Source organism: Bos javanicus, chromosome 3 (genome assembly GCF_032452875.1).
Source record: "Bos javanicus breed banteng chromosome 3, ARS-OSU_banteng_1.0, whole genome shotgun sequence".
Lineage (NCBI taxonomy): Eukaryota > Metazoa > Chordata > Mammalia > Artiodactyla > Bovidae > Bos > Bos javanicus.
This window is the reverse complement of record NC_083870.1, coordinates 35,229,541-35,244,887: the sequence shown is the minus strand read 5'-3', so window position 1 is coordinate 35,244,887 and position 15,347 is coordinate 35,229,541. Positions and strand designations below refer to the sequence as shown.

Here is a 15,347-nt window from a genome sequence, read left to right as displayed (position 1 = left end):
GCTTCCCTAACCAGGAAATCTTGACAAGCCACCCGTCCAACCCCACCCACAGGGAGGAACCTCTACAATAAACAGGAACCACAAACTGCCAGAATATGGAAAGGCGACCCCAAATACAGCAATCCAAACAAGAAGAAAAGGCAGAAAAATACTCATCAGGTAAAGGAACAGGATAAACACCTACCACACCAAATAAAAGAGGAGGAGATAGGGAGTCTACCTGAAAAACAATTGAGAATAATGATAGTAAAAATGATCCAAAATCTTGAAAACAAAATGGAGTTACAGATAAATAGCCTGGAGACAAGGATTGAAGGATGCAAGAAATGTTTAACAAGGACCTAGAAGAAATTAAAAAAGAGTCAGTCAATAATGAATAATGAAATAAATGAGATCAAAAACACTCTGGAGGGAACCAACAGTAGAATAATGGAGGCAGAAGATAGGATAAGTGAGGTAGAAGACAGAACGGTAAAAATAAATGAAGCAGAAAGGAAAAAAGAAAAATGAATTAAAAGAAATGAGGACAATCTCAGAGACCTCTGGGACAATGTTAAATGCCCCAACATTCAAATCATAGGAGTCCCAGAAGAAGAAAACAAAAAGAAAGGCCATGAGAAAATACTTGAGATAATAGTTGAAAACTTCCCTAAAATAGGGAAGGAAACAGTCACCCAAGTCCAAGAAACCCAGAGAGTCCCAAATAAGATAAACCCAAGGCAAAATACCCCAAGACACAAATTAATCAAATTAACAAAGATCAAACACAAAGAACAATATTAAAAGCAGCAAGGGAAAAATAACAAATAACACACAAGGCGATTCCCATAAGAATAACAGCTGATTTTTCAATAGAAACTCTTCAGATCAGAAGGGAATGGCAGGATATACTTAAGGTGATGAAAGAGAAAAACCTACAACCCAGATTACTGTACCCAGCAAGAATCTCATTCAAATATGAAGGAGAAATCAAAAGCTTTACAGACAAACAAAAGCTGAGAGAATTCAGCACCACCAAACCAGCTCTTCAACAAATGCTAAAGGATCTTCTCTAGACAGGAAGCACAGAAAGGGTGTATAATCGTGAACCCAAAACAACAAAGTAAATGGCAACAGGATCATACTTATCAATAATTACCTTAAATGTAATTGGGTTGAATGCCCCCAACCAAAAGACAAAGACTGGCTGAATGGATACAAAAACAAGATCCCTATATATATATATGCTGTCTACAAGAGACCCACCTCAAAAGAAGGGACCATACAGACTGAAAGTGAAGGGCTGGAAAAAGATATTCCACACAAATAGAGACCAAAAGAAAGCAGGAGTAGCAAAATATTCCAACTTTATTCTATGACACAAAATTATATTAGGTTAATAATGTAATTATGTTATATTAGGTAATATAAATTGCATTTTAATCCACTTAAATGGAAATTTCTGTTGAGTGTTCATTGAACTGTTGAGAAGCTTAAATGGATTTTATGAAAATTAAACATCTTAATTCATAAAGAACTTAATAAACTTTAATTCTGGCTTACATAAAATTAAAATTTAATATTTAAGTCTAATTTATATGTTTATCTTTTTGGAAAATAGATACATCATATTTTAATACAGACCTCTTGAAGTTTAATGAGAAAGCAAAGACATTTTCATGCTTATAAACGTACACAAAATGATAGTTCAGGACTTCATTTTTACGCTATTCCCAAGAGTGGTTTTACTGATTCGTAAACCATACGGCTTATACAAACTGAAGGAAACAACTTTAAGAAAGTTGGAGTCATGCCTCTGAAAAATCCTGTCACTCCTTGTTTTTTATAAATTTCATAAAAGACGCTAATCATATTTAGCTGTGGAACTCCTAGAAAATGAAAGGGAAGGGGAAAATCAAGTTAATTTTATGTTTTAGCTTTCTTTCAAACACTAACTCAGGTAAAACATGCTAAAATAGATAATAAAATACAATTAATTAAATTATTTCACAAGCAGTCCCAAAGAAACATCTCTGATTCATAGTCAGAATCAGAGACTGTAATGGAACAATTTGATGCTCATCTCTATTTAATTTTCTTTCATTTTAGGAACAAATTCTGTCCACTGGAAGTGAAATTTACTTGTAATTATCATAGACTTATAATTTTTAAAGACTATCCAGACATACAGAGGTATTTGATTCAGTATCTCATGCCTTAAGAACATCTCAAAATCAGAAACAAACTCAAATGTGTTTCTCATTTGATATTTTTCTCAGGGAATGATTCCACCATTCATCTAGCTGTTGAAACTGGAAATCTGAAAGGCATCCATGACATTTCCCTCATGTCCAAACCAGTGCCCATCGATTTTACCCTCTAAATATCTCTCAAATCCATCCATTTAACTTCCATGTCCACTAACATGCCTCCAGCCTTCAAACTATCAGCATTCTTCTCTCAACTATTGGCATAATCACCCCCTTCATTTTTTTCTGCATACTTTAACCAGAGAGAACTATTAATGATGCAAATTTGATTATGTTACTGTCCTGCTTCAGTGATTTTCCATTATGCTTAAATATAATATGCTGCGGCCTCTGTTTCCATCTCCCACCTCACTTGTTAACCACTCCCTTGCTTTCTGCACTCCAGCCTTACATCCTATTCAGTTTCTCAAATGTCTTTTTGCTTCTTCCCTCTTCAAACTAGTACACTGGCTTTTCCCTTTGCTTGAAAGCAACTTCCCCCACCATTGCCTATTTTACCCCACTTCAGCCTTCAGTTCTCAGTCTAAGCAACAATTCCTGGAGGAAGTCTTCTCAGATCTGCCTTAGATTCCACCCTCCCTATATAGTCTTTATAGAACTTCACTTTTCTTTTGTAGCTCTTATCAAAGTTTATATGTGTGAATTTTTAATTAACAGCCATCTTCCCTATAGGGAAGTTCCATGAGAGCAGGGACCAATGTTTCTTTTTCCTTACTCAAACCTCACGTGCATTGCACATTGCAGCGCTGGCAACATTCTCAAACTCTCTAGTTAGTATTTTTCTCCCTAATCTTATATCATTTTCCTCAAATTGGCATAGCTGAGTGTAAAAAGCAGTAGAAAACTGAAAAAAATGTCTTTTACTCTTAGTTTTAAACATTTCCTCTCACCACCCACCCCCCCCCCAAAATAAAATAATTCCTTTGAAATCTTAAGAAAGTTCCTCAAAATTTTAAAAACTATTTACTTGCCATTCTTGGAGAATAGTCTATTACTATATGCATTTTTTGCATTATTTTAATAGAAGCTAATAACATTTCTCTCAAATTCTATATTTTTGTAAAGGAATATAGAGAACACTGACTCAATGGACGTGAGTCTCAGTGAACTCCAGGAGTTGGTGATGGACAGGGAGGCCTGGCGTGCTGCGATTTATGGAGTCGCAAACAGTCGGACACGACTGAGCGACTGATCTGATCTGATCTGATAGAGAACATTCTTACTTTTTTTTCTGTCTGTGGTTTTATGCTTTTGTAATTGAAGTATAGTTGATTTACAATGTTGTGTTAATTTCTGCTGCACAACAAAGTGATTCAGTTATACATATCTATACATTTTTTATATTCTTTTCCATTATGCTTTATCACAGGATATTGAATATAGTTCCCTGTGCTATACAGTAAGATCTTGTTGTTTATCCATTCTATATATAATAGTTTGCCTCTGCTAAGCCCAAACTCCCTTCCTCCCTCCATCACCCCCTCCTTGGCAACCATAAGTCTGTTCTCTATCTACGTCTGTGAATCTGTTTCTGTTTCATAGATAAGTACATTTGTGTCATATTTTAGATTCCAAATATAAGTGATATAATATGGTATTTGTCATTCTCTTTCTGACTTAACTGACTTAGTATGATAATTTCTCAGTCCATCCAAGTTGCTGCAAGTGGCATTATTTCATTCTTTTTTATGGGGTCTGAGTAATATTCTATTGTGTATATATATATGTATATATATATACACCACATCTTCTTTATACACTCATCTGTCAATGAACATTTAGCTTGTTTCCATGAACTGGCTATTATGAATATTTCTGCATGTATCTTTTTGAATTATAGTTTTGTCTGGATGTATGCCCAAAAGTCAAATTGCTGGATCATACAGCAACTCTACTTTTAGTTTTCTGAGGAACCTCCATCGTTGCTGCACCATCTTATATTCCTACCAACATTGTAGGAGCGTTTCCTTTTCTCCACACCCTCTCTAGCATTTTTTATTTGCAGACTTTTTAATGGTGGCCACTGGCCATACTTGCCAATGTGAAGCAATATCTCATGTGGTTTTGATTTGCATTTCTCTAATAATTAGAGATTTTGAGCATCTTTTCATGTGCCTGATGCCCATGTAGAAATGCTTACTTTTTCCCTAATGTTGAGCCCATTTTCCCTATTGATTTTCCCCCAATTTATTATTTTAAAAATTGTAAACTACAAAAATGTTGTACAATGAACATTTGTATAATTACCACCTAGTTTCTAAATCTGACATTTTTCCATACTTATTTTTTGCCTCTCTTTTTCTCTTCTCTGTACATACATATAAATGTGTGTATGTCTTTTGAAAGTTGCAGACACTATGACACTTCTTCCTTAAATACTGAAACATCTCCTAAAAACAAGGACATCAGTCCACATAACTATGGTATTATGATCAATGCCCTTGAAAATTAAAAATAATTCCCAATATCACTAAATACCTCTTTATTCAAATTTTGCAAATTATCCAAAAGATGTCACCTATAGGTTTTTTCCCCAAGCTAAAGTCTAAACAAAATTCACTCCTTGCACTTGGTTGTTATATTTCTTTAATTTCTTAATCAAGATTAGTTAGTGCCAGTCCCCTACCACCACCATTGTTTCTATGACAATGACTTTTTGAAGAGCCCAGGCCAATTGTCTTATAGAATATTTCACATCCTATATTTGTCTGATTGATTCTTAATAGTATCATGTGTCTTATTTCTCAATCCCCTATATTTCCTTTAGGTCTGAAAGCACAATCAAATGCCAGTAAAACATTTTTTTGGCAAGAGTACTTCATATCAGAAGTCATGCATTTCATATTACATTACATTACATCAGAAGGCACATATATCAGGTTTTTTCACTGCTACCAACACCAAGTTTGGTCACTTGGTAAGGGTGGTGACTATCCATTCTCTCCATTGTCAAGGTTTGTTTTCCTTTTTGCAGTTAGCAAGAAATCTAATAGATGATACTTAGGCATTATGTGAATTTACTATTCCCCAATACCATTTAACTTAGTAGTTTTAACATTCCCTGATGAGCCTAGGATTCAGATACTGATTTTGAAATATCATTACTCTGTATAAAACTAAAAAGAAAAATAGTTTAGTATGGGTTTTTGAGAGCAGGGAATGTATCAATACAAGCAACCAGAAAACATCATTTTCCAAAAATTACAGAAGAGCCCAGAAAAAATGAATATGGACATGTTCAAAAAACAAAGGGAGATTCTCAGTTCCAGTTATAACAGAGTAGATTCTGTCAACTAACCCTTCAAATAAGAATACTCTTAAAAGATGAACCAAATAGGCTTCCCAGGTGGTACTAGTGAGAAAGAACCCACCTGCCAATGCAGGAGATATAAGAGATCCAGGTTCAATTCCTGGGTCGAGAAGATCCCCTGGAGGAGAGCAAGGCAACACACTCCAGTATTCTTGCCTGGAGAATGCCATGGACAGAGGAGCCTGGCAGGCTACAGTCCATAGGGTCACAGAGTCAGACATGACTGGAGCGACTTAGCACTCACACGCACACACAAATACATAAAAACACTGTTTGAGGGCAATCAATGCAAGCAAGACAAGATCACTGATAGAAGGAAAGTATAGAAGTAATCATTATATTCACTCTGGTGTTTTTTCTTAGGCCATTTGAACATTTTCAGCATCAGAGAATAGAGTTCAAGCAAGAAAACAACAATGTTACTGAACTGAGGACAGAAGTGCCAGATATTTGAGGAGCAAAATCATGAAACAGAGTTAGCATTAGTGAAGTGAGTCCAAAAAATTTCTGTATAATTTTCCCTTGGAGCATTGCCAACTCTAAAGCTGCACAAAATGAAGTTTCAATAAAGCCAGCAGAAAAGAGCAGCTGGAAGGCTAAAGATGTAAGAAAAGATTTTAGCAGTAACACAGTGCTGGATAACAGAAGTTGGAGTTTAAGTCCAACAAGGTGGGGGGCTGTGATAATCACTCTAGGCTTTCAAATAATGCCCATGAAGAGTCACTATCTAGGGGTAAAGGACCATACTCTAAGAGTTCCTTGGAGAAAAGGCAAAGCTGAAATAGGTTATCTTTGACAAAGTCTAAACTTTTAGAGGAGAAGGCAATGGCAACCCACTCCAGTACTCTTGCCTGGAAAATCCCGTGGGCAGAGGAGCCTGGTAGGCTGCAGTCCATGGGGTCGCTAAGAGTCGGGCATAATGAGCAACTTCACTTTCATTTTTCACTTTCATGCATTGGAGATGGAAATGGCAACCCACTCCAGTGTTCTTGCCTGGAGAATCCCAGGGACAGGGGAGCCTGATGGGCTGCCATCTATGGCGTCACATAGAGTCGGGCACGACTGAAGTGACTTAGCAGCAGCAGCAGCAGCAGCAGCAAACATTTAGATGATCCATGTATTCTGTAGCTACCTACCAAAAAGCTTAACCCTGTTTGGAGAAAAATAACGTTATCCAGAGCCTACAATTTTTCATACAAAATGCCCATCATTCAGTTCAAAATAATGAGGCATGCTATTTTAACAAAGAATCAAATAACTGAAAACCTACCAAGAAAAAAATCAATAAAAAATTCATATATTAAATTTAAAATAATTGTGATTAATATTTTTAAGAAATTAGAAAAAAAGTGGAGACTTTCACAAGAAATCTGGAATCTATTTTTTAAGAATAAAAAATGGAAAGCCTAAAATTGAAAAAAAAAATACTTAAGACTTCAATGTATGAGTTTAATAGCAGATTAGACATTGCAAAACATAGAATTAGTGAACTCAAGAAGATAGGTTCAGCAAGAGGAAAAAAAAAAAAAAAACCCACCCAGATTGAAGCACCTCATTGAAGATATGAGGGTGGAGGAGAACAGAAAATACAGAAAAGAACAAAATTCATATATGAGACACGAAGAACAAAATTTAACACACATGTAATTGGAATGTCAGAAAAAGAGAAACAATGGGATCGAGCAATATTTGAAGCAGTTTTGTCTCAGAATTTCCCCAAAGCTGACAAAAGCCATCAAATTGCATATTTTTAAACCGGGAAGAGGATAAATATAAAGCAAATGACATTTAGCGTGCATGTTCAGTCACTCAATCATGTCTGATTCTTTGCGAACCCCATGGACTGTAGTCTCCCAGGCTCCTCTGTCCATGGGATTTTCCCAGCAAGAAAACTACTGGAGTGGGTTGCCATTTCCTTCTCCAGGGAATCTTCCCAACCCAGGGATAGAACTCATATCTCCCATGTCTCCTGTATTAGCAGGCAGATTCATTACCCCTGAGCCACCTGGGAACCCCAGTGATACTTTAGGCACATAATAAACTGTTGAAAACCAGAGACAGAGAAAAAAAAAATCTAGAGAAAACAGAAAATACAGCATATTAAAAAAGCAACAATAAAACTGATAGCTAACTATTAAACAACAATTACAGAACTCACAGACATTGGAACAATATTCTTTTATTGTGCCATAAATAGAGACAAACAAAGCTAAGAGAATCTGTTGCTAGCAGATCTCCACTAAAAGAACTTCTGAATGGAGTTCTTTAAGAAGAATATAATCCTCAGCGAAAGAAAGGAAATTCAGGAAAGGAAACAGAAACAAAAAGAGAATAAAATATATATTAATGCTGATTTTTAAAAACAGTAATGTCTTACGGGGTTTAAAACATATGCTCTAGTAAAATATATGACAACAGTAGCATAAAAGGAGGCAGTATAAATGAAAAGTGAAACTGTTATATTAGAAATTGGTAAAAATACTAATTTAAGGTAGGCTGTAATTAACAAAAGATTCGTAATCTTCAAGGTAACCATTAAAAGAAAAATAAAGAATATATAACTAACAAGATAATATAGAAGAAATAATGAACATATCTCATATAATATGTGGTCTCCACTTAACATGCAATAATACCTTAAAATACAAATGTACTAAATGCTAATTAAAAGACAAAATAATCACACTGAATTTTTTTGAAGATCTAACTATATGCTTTTCATAATGGATATATTATATATAAGGATACAGAAAGGCTGAAAGTAAAAAGGTGTTTAAAAATTATACCAAGTAAACATTAACCAAAAGAAAGCTATTGTAACTATATAGTATCAGACAAAGTAGACTTTTTAAGGCAAAAACATTACTAGAAATAAGAGGAACATTTTGTAATAAGAAAAGGATCAATTGAAATTGCAATTCACATAATAATAATAAAGCTTCAGAATACATAAAGCCAAAGTTGACCAAGTTAAAGGAGGGATGAAAAAATCTACAATCATGATTAGAGATTTAAACACAATTCTGTCAGTAACCAATAGAAAAAGCAGACCAAAAAAATCAGTAAGAATATAAAACATTTACAAAGCACTTAACTAATTGACCTTTCATAACACATATGTGCTGTGCTGTGCTCAGTTATTCAGTCATATCTGACTCTTTTCAACCCCATGGACTGTAGGCCACCAGGCTCTGCTATCCATTGAAATTTCCCAGGCAAGAGCACTGGAGTAGGTTGCCATTTCCTACTCCAAGGGATCCTCCCGACCCACCCACATCTCCTGCATCTCCTGCATTGGTAGGCAGATTCTTTAACATACATATAGAACACTAAATACGACTTCAAAACCCACTTTCTTTTCCAAGTGTACAGTGAACATTTACCAAGATAGACTATATCTGGACCATAAAGCAAGTCTCAATAAATTTCGAAGTATAGAAATCGTGCACAGTATATTCTCTCTATATAGTGTAATTAAACTAAAAGTTCAGTGTTAAAAAGATCATTGGAAAATCCCCAAATGTTTGTAAATTAAGCAACATATAATGAGTACATTGTATATAACCAATGGGTATATTCTAAATAGTCAATGGGTCAAGAAAGAAATCACAGTGGAAATTTGGATGATATTTGAAATGAATAATAATAAAAATGATATCAATTTATAGTGTAGAAGTAAAGCAGTACTCGGAGAAGGCAATGGCACCCCACTCCAGTACTCTTGCCTGGCAAATCCCATGGACGGAGGAGCCTGGAAGGCTGCAGTCCATGGGGTCTGCTAAGAGTCAGATACGACTGAGAGACTTCACTTTCACTTTTCACTTTCATGCTTTGGAGAAGGAAATGGCAACCCACTCCAGTGTTCTTGCCTGGAGAATCCCAGGGACAGGGGAGCCTGGTGGGTTGCTGTCTATGGGGTCGTACAGAGTCGGACACGACTGAAGTGACTTAGCAGTAGCAGCAGCAAAGCAGTACTTACAGAGATATGAAATTATTCAATAGAATTTATATATTAGAGAAGAAAGATTTTAAATCAATTATCTTAACCAGGGGTCAGCAAGCTTTTTCTATAATGGCCCAGATAGTAAATATTTTAGGCTTTGGGGGTCTCTTGCAGCTACTCAACCCTGCCATTGCAGCATGAAAGTACCATAGACAATATGTAAATAAATGAAGGTGACTGTGTTCCAATTAAATTTTATTTCTATAAACCGGTAGAGAGTCAGATTTGGCCTCCAGGCCTAGTTTGTCAACTTCTGATCTAAACTTCTAACTCAAGAAATTAAAAGAGAAAAAGGATGAAAAAATAATACAGAGAAGAACAGAAACCAAACAACAGAGAAAAATCAATAATGTCAATAGATGAAATCAGTAAACCCCAACAAATGTGATTAAGAAAAAGAAAGGAAAAATAACAAATTGCTTATGTCAGAAATGAAAAAAGAGACATCACTTAAGACCAACAGCATTATCAAGGGTTTAATAAAAGGACATTATTAATGACCTTAGCTAATTAATTCAGATGTTTACATGAAATAGATAAATTCTTTGAAAAATAGAATGTCTTCACACTGGCAAAAGAAGAAATAGGAAGCCTGAATAATCAATAACTTTTAAAGAACTCAAATCTGTAATTAAAATACAGGGGGGGGGGAACCTCCCATCAAAAATATTCAGACAAAATTGGCTTCACTGGTGAATTTTTCCAACTATTTAAGGAAAAAACAATTCTAACCACATACAAATTCTTCCAAAGAATAGAAAAAGAAGGAACATTTCCTGCTTTATGGGGCCAATGTAACCATAATACCAAAACCTGATAACATTATGAGGATAGAAAATTACAGCCAGGGGGCAGTCCTAAGATGGCGGAGGAATAGGACAGGGAGACCACTTTCTCCCCCACAAATTCATTGAAAGAACATTTGAACGCTGAGCAAATTCCACAAAACAACTTCTGAATGTTGGCAGAGGACATCAGGCACCCAGAAAGGCAGCCCATTGTCTTCGAAAGGAGGTAGGACAAAATATAAAAGATAAAGAGAGACAAAAGAGGTAGGGATGGAGACCCATCCCGGCAAGGGAGTCTTAAAAGAGGAGAAGTTTCCAAACACCAGGAAACGCTCTCACCGGCAGGTCTGTGGGGAGTTTTGTAATCTCAGAGGGCAACATAACCAGGAGGAAAAATAAATAACTAATAAATAAAACCCACAGCTTACATGCCTAACAGCAACTCCCAGCAGAAAAGTAGCCCAGACATTGGCATCTGCCACCAGCAAGCGGGGGTTGAACAGAGAGGCCTGGTCTGCATTGAGGGCAATCTGAGGGAGCTAAAATGAGATAGCAACCCACACTGTGGGATAGCCAGAGAGAGAAAGGGAAAAAAAAGAGAGAAAGAGAGAATTGTCCCTCGAAAAGTCCTACCTAAGGCACCGTTGGACCCACTCACAGAACAAAGGATGAGCTAATACCAAAGGAGAGCTAGCCTGCTGCAGACAGGCCCATCCCCCGCTGGAGGCAGGGAGGCAGGCAGGCAGGCAGCAGCGAGAGCTGGAAAGGCAAGGGGCAAATTCGACCCCAGAGCCGGCATCCTCTACCAAACTGTGAGCAGGCTCCCAGTTGCTAACCAAGACTTCCTGGGATCCGGGACGGTTGACATCCGCCGGGAGGGTCGCAGCCAGAGATCAGCTCCCCAGAAGAGACACACCGCACACCTGAGAGGGCCCTCCCACTGCGCACCCAGGAAACCAAGTGGCTGGGATCGGGGAGGTGATAAGATGCACCCCCCACCTAGGGAGAGTGCACTCGCCAAGCAACTGGTCGCCTGAGCTGCTTGGACCTGGGAAGGGCACAAAACACAGGCCTATCCCTGTCTGCGTCTTTGTGGAGTACCTGAGAACCTGAACCTGAGCGGCTTAGACCTGGGAAGTGCACGCAACCCAGGGCCCACTTTAGACAATTCCCCTGCAGAGCAACCTGGAGCCTGAACAATGTAGACTGGGAAAGCACACACACCGTGAGCAGGGGCAAACCCAGTGCGGCCGGGGCACTGCGAGCACTCCCCACACACGCCAATGATATTTGTTTACAGTGTCCCTCACTCCCCACAGCACCAGTGAACAAGTGAGCCTAAAGAAGTGACCACCTTCGCCTCCTTGTGTCAGAGTGGAAATTAGACACTAAAGAGAACTGCAAACAGACAAAGCCAAAATAAACAGAGGGAACCACTTTGGAAGTGACAGGTGCAACAGATTAAAACCCTGTAGTTACACCCCAAGACACATATTAATCAAATTAACAAAGATCAAACACAAAGAACAAATATTAAAAGCAGCAAGGGAAAAACAACAAATAACACACAAGGGGATTCCCATAAGGATAACAGATGATCTTTCAATAGAAAGTCTTCAGGCCAGAAGGAAATGGCAGGACATACTTAAGGTGATGAAAGAGAAAAACCTACAACCCAGATTACTGTACCCAGCAAGAATCTCATTCAGGTATGAAGGAGAAATCAAAAGCTTTACAGACAAGCAAAAGCTGAGAGAATTCAGCACCACCAAACCAGCTCTCCAACAAATGCTGAAGGATCTTCTCTAGACAGGAAACACAGAAAGGGTGTATAAACACGAACCCAAAACAATAAAGTAAATGGCAATGGGATCATACTTATCAATAATTATCTTAAATGTAAATGGGTTGAATGCCCCAACCAAAAGACAAAGACTGGCTGAACGGACACAAAAACAAGACCCCTATATATGCTGTCTACAAGAGACCCACCTCAAAACAAGGGAAACATACAGGCTGAAAGTGAAGAATTGGAAACAGATATTTCATGCAAATAGAGACCAAAAGAAAGCAGGGTAGCAATACTCATATCAGATAAAATAGATCTTAAAATAAAGGCTGTGAAAAGAGACAAAGAAGGACACTACATAATGATCAAAGGATCAATCCAAGAAGATGATATAACAATTATAAATATATATGCACCCAACATAGGAGCTCCACAATATGTAAGGCAAATGCTAACAAGAATGAAAGGGGAAATTAACAATAACACAATAATAGTGGGAGACTTTAATGCCCCACTCACACCTATGGATAGATCAACTAAACAGAAAATTAACAAGGAAACACAAACTTTAAATGATACAATGGACCAGTTAGACCTAACTGATATCTATAGGACATTTCACCCCAAAACAATGATTTCACCTTTTTCTCAAGTGCACATGGAACCTTCTCCAGGATAGATCACATCCTGGGCCATAAATCCAGCCTTGGTAAATTCAAACAAACTGAAATCATTCCAAGCATCTTTTCTGACCACAATGCGGTAAGACTAGATGTCAAATACAGGAGAAAACTATTAAAAATTCCAACATATGGAGGCTGAACAACACGCTTCTGAATAACCAACAAACCACAGAAGAAATCAAAAAAGAAATCAAAATATGCATAGAAATGAATGAAAATGAAAACACAACAACCCAAAACCTGTGGGACACTGTAAAAGCAGTGCTAAGGGGAAGGTTCATAGCAATACAGGCTTACCTCAAGAAACAAGAAAAAAGTCAAATAAATTACCTAACTCTACACCTAAAGCAACTAGAAAAGGAAGAAATGAAGAACCCCAGGGTTAGTAGAAGGAAAGAAATCTTAAAAATTAGGGCAGAAATAAATGCAAAAGAAACAAAAGGGACCATAGCAAAAATCAACAAACCCAAAAGCTGCTTCGAGAAGATAAATAAAATTGACAAACCATTAGCCAGACTCATCAAGAAACAAAGGGAGAAGAATCAAATCAACAAAATTAGAAATGAAAATGGAGAAATCACAACAGACAACACAGACAATAAAGGATCATAAGAGACTTATCAGCAACTATATGCCAATAAAATGGACAATTTGGAAGAAATGGACAAATTCTTAGAAAAGTACAATTTTCCAAAACTGAACCATGAAGAAATAGAAAATCTTTACAGACCCATCACAAGCTCAGAAATTGAAACTGTATTCAGAAATCTTCCAGTAAACAAAAGCCCAGGACCAGACGGCTTCACAGCTGAATTCTACCAAAAATTTAGAGAAGAGCTAACACCTATCCTGCTCAAACTCTTCCAGAAAACTGCAGAGGAAGGTAAACTTCCAAATTCATTCTATGAGGCCACCATAACCCTAATACCAAAACCTGACAAAGATGCCACAAAAAAAGAAAACTACAGGCCAATATCACTGATGGAACACAGACGCAAAAATCCTTAACAAAATTCTAGCAAACAGAATCCAACAACATATTAAAAAGATCATACATCATGACCAAGTGGGTTTTATCCCAGGGATGCAAGGATTCTTCAGTATCTGCAAATCAATCAATGTAATACACCACATTAACAAATTGAAAGGTAAAAACCATGTGAGTATCTCAGTAGATGCAGAGACAGCCTTTGACAAAATTCAATATCCATTCATGATTTAAAAAACCCTCCAGAAAGCAGGAATAGAAGGAACATACTTCAACATAATAAAAGCGATATATGACAAACCCACAACAAACATTATCCTCAATGGTGAAAAATTGAAAGCATTTCCCCTAAAGTCAGGACAAGACAAGGGTGCCCACTCTCATCACTACTATTCCACATAGTTTTGGAAGTTTTGGCCACAGCAATCAGAGCAGAAAAAGAAATAAAAGGAATCCAGATTGGAAAAGAAGAAGTAAAACTCTCACTGTTTGCAGATGACATGATCCTCTACATGGAAAACCCTAAAGACTCCACCAGAAAATTACTAGAGCTAATCAAGGAATATAGTAAAGTGGCAGGATATAAAATTAACACACAGAAATCCCTTGCATTCCTATACACTAACAATGAGGAAACAGAAAGAGAAATTAAGGAAATAATTCCATTCACCATTGCAACGAAAAGAATAAAATACTTAGGAATATATCTACCTAAAGAAACAAAAGACCTATATATAGAAAACTATAAAACACTGATGAAAGAAATCAAAGAGGACACAAATAGATGGAGAAATATACCATGTTCATGGATTGGAAGAATCAATATAGTGAAAATGAGTATACTACCCAAAGCAATCTATAGATTCGATGCAATCCCTATCAAGCTACCAACAGTATTTTTCACAGAACTAGAACAAATAATTTCACAATTTGTATGGAAATACAAAAAACCTCAAATAGCCAAAGCAATCTTGACAAAGAAGAATGGAACTGGAGGAATCAACCTGCCTGACTTCAGGCTCTACTACGAAGCCAGTCATCAAGACAGTATGGTACTGACACAAAGACAGAAATATAGATCAATGGAGCAAAATAGAAAGCCCAGAGATAAATCCACGCACCTATGGACACCTTATCTTTGACAAAGGAGGCAAGAATATACAGTGGAGAAAAGACAATCTCTTTCACACATGGTGCTGGGAAAACTGGCCAACCACTTGTAAAAGAATGAAACTAGAACACTTTCTAACACCATACACAAAAATAAACTCAGAATGGATTAAAGATCTAAACATAAGACTAGAAACTATAAAACTCTTAGAGGAAAACATAGGCAAAACACTCTCTGACATAAATCACAGCAGGATCCTCTATGATCCACCTCCCAGAGTAATGGAAATAAAAGCAGAAATAAACAAATGAGACCTAATTAAACTTAAAAGCTTTTGTATAACGAAGAAAACTATTAGCAAGGTGAAAAGACAGCCTTCAGAATGGGAGAAAATAATAGCAAATGAAGCAACTGACAAAGAATTAA

At 36.9% G+C, this 15,347-nt stretch overlaps 1 protein-coding gene across 1 annotated transcript in view; it reads right to left on the bottom strand.

The window, feature by feature from the left end:
• Window positions 1-1,456: 1,456 nt before the first annotated feature.
• The window catches only part of LOC133245173 (mitochondrial adenyl nucleotide antiporter SLC25A24-like), a 108,068-nt gene continuing 94,177 nt past the window's right edge, over window positions 1,457-15,347 (bottom strand). Inside the window, exon 9 of the mRNA XM_061413155.1 lies at window positions 1,457-1,868. Within this exon, the coding sequence (XP_061269139.1) occupies window positions 1,702-1,868 (167 nt within the window). The 3' untranslated portion in view covers window positions 1,457-1,701. The remainder of the gene's footprint in view (window positions 1,869-15,347) is intronic.